General features: G+C 45.0%; 1 protein-coding gene across 1 annotated transcript in view; it reads right to left on the bottom strand.

The window, feature by feature from the left end:
• Positions 1–930: 930 nt before the first annotated feature.
• Positions 931–2,854, bottom strand: part of znf385c (zinc finger protein 385C) — a 119,004-nt gene continuing 117,080 nt past the window's right edge. The window contains exon 11 of the mRNA XM_063221009.1: positions 931–1,164. Coding sequence (XP_063077079.1) covers positions 931–1,164 — 234 coding nt within the window. The remainder of the gene's footprint in view (positions 1,165–2,854) is intronic.

Here is a 2,854-nt window from a genome sequence, read left to right as displayed (position 1 = left end):
GTTTACATTTTTTAAAAATGAAACATATGCCAACTCCAAATATTTTCCCAAAAGGTACTGCTGTTTGCTAGTTGTCTGCTGATGTTTTATAACCTTTTGGATGTTTTTGGGAATAAATAAAAATGTTTTTTTGAAATGTAAACAAAGAGCTGCCCCCATTACAATGACCAGGATCTCGGAAACGGCGGAAGAAGAAGAAAAAAAAAATCTCAGGTACTGACAAGTCCAGGGTAGTGTGAGCAATACAACTGCATGTTGAAATTGACCAAACTGTCCCTTTAAGTCACATGGATACAAGTAGAAACTCCTCATGAACTGTCTCTACCTTATCAATCATCATCTCTGGCGATATCTCTTGAACAGGTGTCCAAAAAAAAGCTCTCTATTTTGGGGGTAATACTGGCTGCCTCCACCAGGGGGCAGGCAAGGGCAACGTTTCACATTTCTGAATCCAGCCCTGTATTAAAAAAAAACCATAGAGGAAGCCATGGGTGAAGGAGGACACCCTCTCAATCTCATGTTCCTGCCCAAAGGAGGGGTAATGGAGGTCAGTTCAGTCATTTCTTTGTTCTCTCACGAAAAGGTCAAAGGGCAAAGTAGCATCAAGGCTCGCAGTTTCTGTGCCATACGTAGCCTACACATCATCACAATATGGCTTTTTTTACGGCAATTAAAACATAGAGAAGAGATATTTCTGGCAATAGTTGTGTGTTTGTTTGTGTTTTTTTTCTATGGATTCTAATCCTGTTGGTCTGTAGCTCTCTCTGACTGCATAGCTTCTTCTTTACCTGTGTGTGTGTGTGTGTGTGTGTGTGTGTGTGTGTGTGTGTGTGTGTGTGTGTGTGTGTGTGTGTGTGTGTGTGTGGGAGGGGTGCTGCTGTTGTAGTAGGCGGGCCCTTCGAGTCGATTGGCCCGACCCGCCCGCCCGTCTTAATAAGGGGAGAAGATGATTGGTGCGTGGGTGGCCCTCAGCGGCCCGGGGGCGGGCCTGAAGAGGGCGGGGCTAAGCAGCGGGGTCTGGATGATGGTGGCCGGGCCCGGGGCGTGGCGCAGGGTCAGCGGGTTGGTCGCCATGGTGCAGAGGGTTGCCGGGGTGAGGGGGGAGGGCAGGAAGCTGGCGGCTGTCAGGGTCTTGGAGAGCTGCTTCTGCAGAGCCAGTTTGGTCTGGAACGCAAACAGAAACGGAGAGGGGAAAAGTCAGCCGACACTTGTAGAGTTAGTTGGGCCAGAGATTTTTTTAGGAAGGGGAGATATGTCACAATCGTAAGTGTCCATAGAAATTAACAGTGAAGATTCGTAACGCAAATATGGCGTCTACTGCACATCTCCCGCCTCTCTGGCAACAAGAACCAACTGCCTGCTGAGCTGCTTTGCCATTGATCCAATCATCTAGCTGCATTGGCGCACGTGAATTGTTGCGCATGCTCAGTTGTGAAAAGCTGTCACTCTCGTGCTGTTATGGAACTACTGCACCTGCGCAGTGTCAAAAAAGCTGTGAGAAAAGTGGCTTAAAAAGCTTTATTTTGACTCGTATGACACATTTAAGTAGTCTAGATTGATCAGTTTTTCACGGTGGTTTCAACCATATGGTTTTCACAACCGCTGGGTTCCCTCCCGTCCTATACTCAGTTTCCCCATTCATTTTTCCCATTGACTCTCAGATCTGGTCTCACTAATTGCGAAATAGCACCCCGAAGGTGTCAACAAGATGGCCGCGACTGTCCCGTCTCGACCTAAACCGCCTCTGGTTGGGCACAGTCCCTGGTGCTGAACAAAAAAAGTTTTGTGTAAAAAAAGGTTTGCACACTCCTTTGGATTTTTCTTCTTTAAGTTATTTTTTTCTTTTTATTCAGTGACAAGCATAATGACGTTTCGACCTGTCGGTCTTCCTTAGATTCCAGAACCTATATTAGCATGTAAGCTATAATCTGGTGCGGGTCATCTCTTTTGTAACTAATGTACTTTGCACATGGTCCCTGTTGATGTAGACCAAATAAACAAAACAAAAAACTAAACTATACATCAATAAACAGAAACGGAAAGGGAAAAGTCAGTTAGCCGTCACTCGTGTCTTTCACCTGCCCAGGGACTGCAGATCAGTGGTGTAGTCTACTTTTTTGTAGTGGGTATACTGTATATTTGGGAATTTTTTGAAGTGGGTATGCTATACTGTATACACCAGTGTTTCTCAAAGTGGGGCGTAAGCCCCCCTGGGGGGGCGCGGAGGCATATTAGGGGGGGCGTGTGACATCTGATTGTGGGTTTTTTTCCCCCAGGGAAATGATTTCCTGTCGCGCCAATAAGTAAATAAGTTTAAAGCCCTCACCAACATTATTTTTATTACTAATTGTCATTCATTTGAATAGCATAGGAAATGAACACACATCTGCATTCGACTGCAGTCCCAAACATCTGCATTCAACTGCAATCCCTCTTTTGTTTAATCTCACCAGTCACATTTCCTTTGATTCTGCGCAGCAATCATAAAATCAGTCTGCGCGAGTACTACTGCTGCTTGGGGGGGGAGGCTCGGAAGCATTCAGACCCTCTGAAGGGGGGAATGATGGGAAAAGTTTGAGAACCACTGGTATACACTATACTTGTGCTATTCTAAATAATGGATCAATCAATTTTAGATGGGTATGCTGAAATCCCTGAAATTCTGAAGTGAGTATACTGCATATACCTACGTTATACGTAGACTACACCACTGCTGCAGGGGGAAATTAGCATGTAACCCAGGGGTCAGGAACCTTTTTGATGCAGAGAGCCATAAACGGCAAATTTTTAAAACGAAATTTTCATGAGAGCCATATCCTTTTAAAAAACACTGAATACAATCAAAAGCATGCAT

The sequence above is a fragment of the Engraulis encrasicolus genome, chromosome 17, assembly GCF_034702125.1.
Source record: "Engraulis encrasicolus isolate BLACKSEA-1 chromosome 17, IST_EnEncr_1.0, whole genome shotgun sequence".
Taxonomy (NCBI): domain Eukaryota; kingdom Metazoa; phylum Chordata; class Actinopteri; order Clupeiformes; family Engraulidae; genus Engraulis; species Engraulis encrasicolus.
This window is presented reverse-complemented; position numbering and strand designations above follow the sequence as displayed.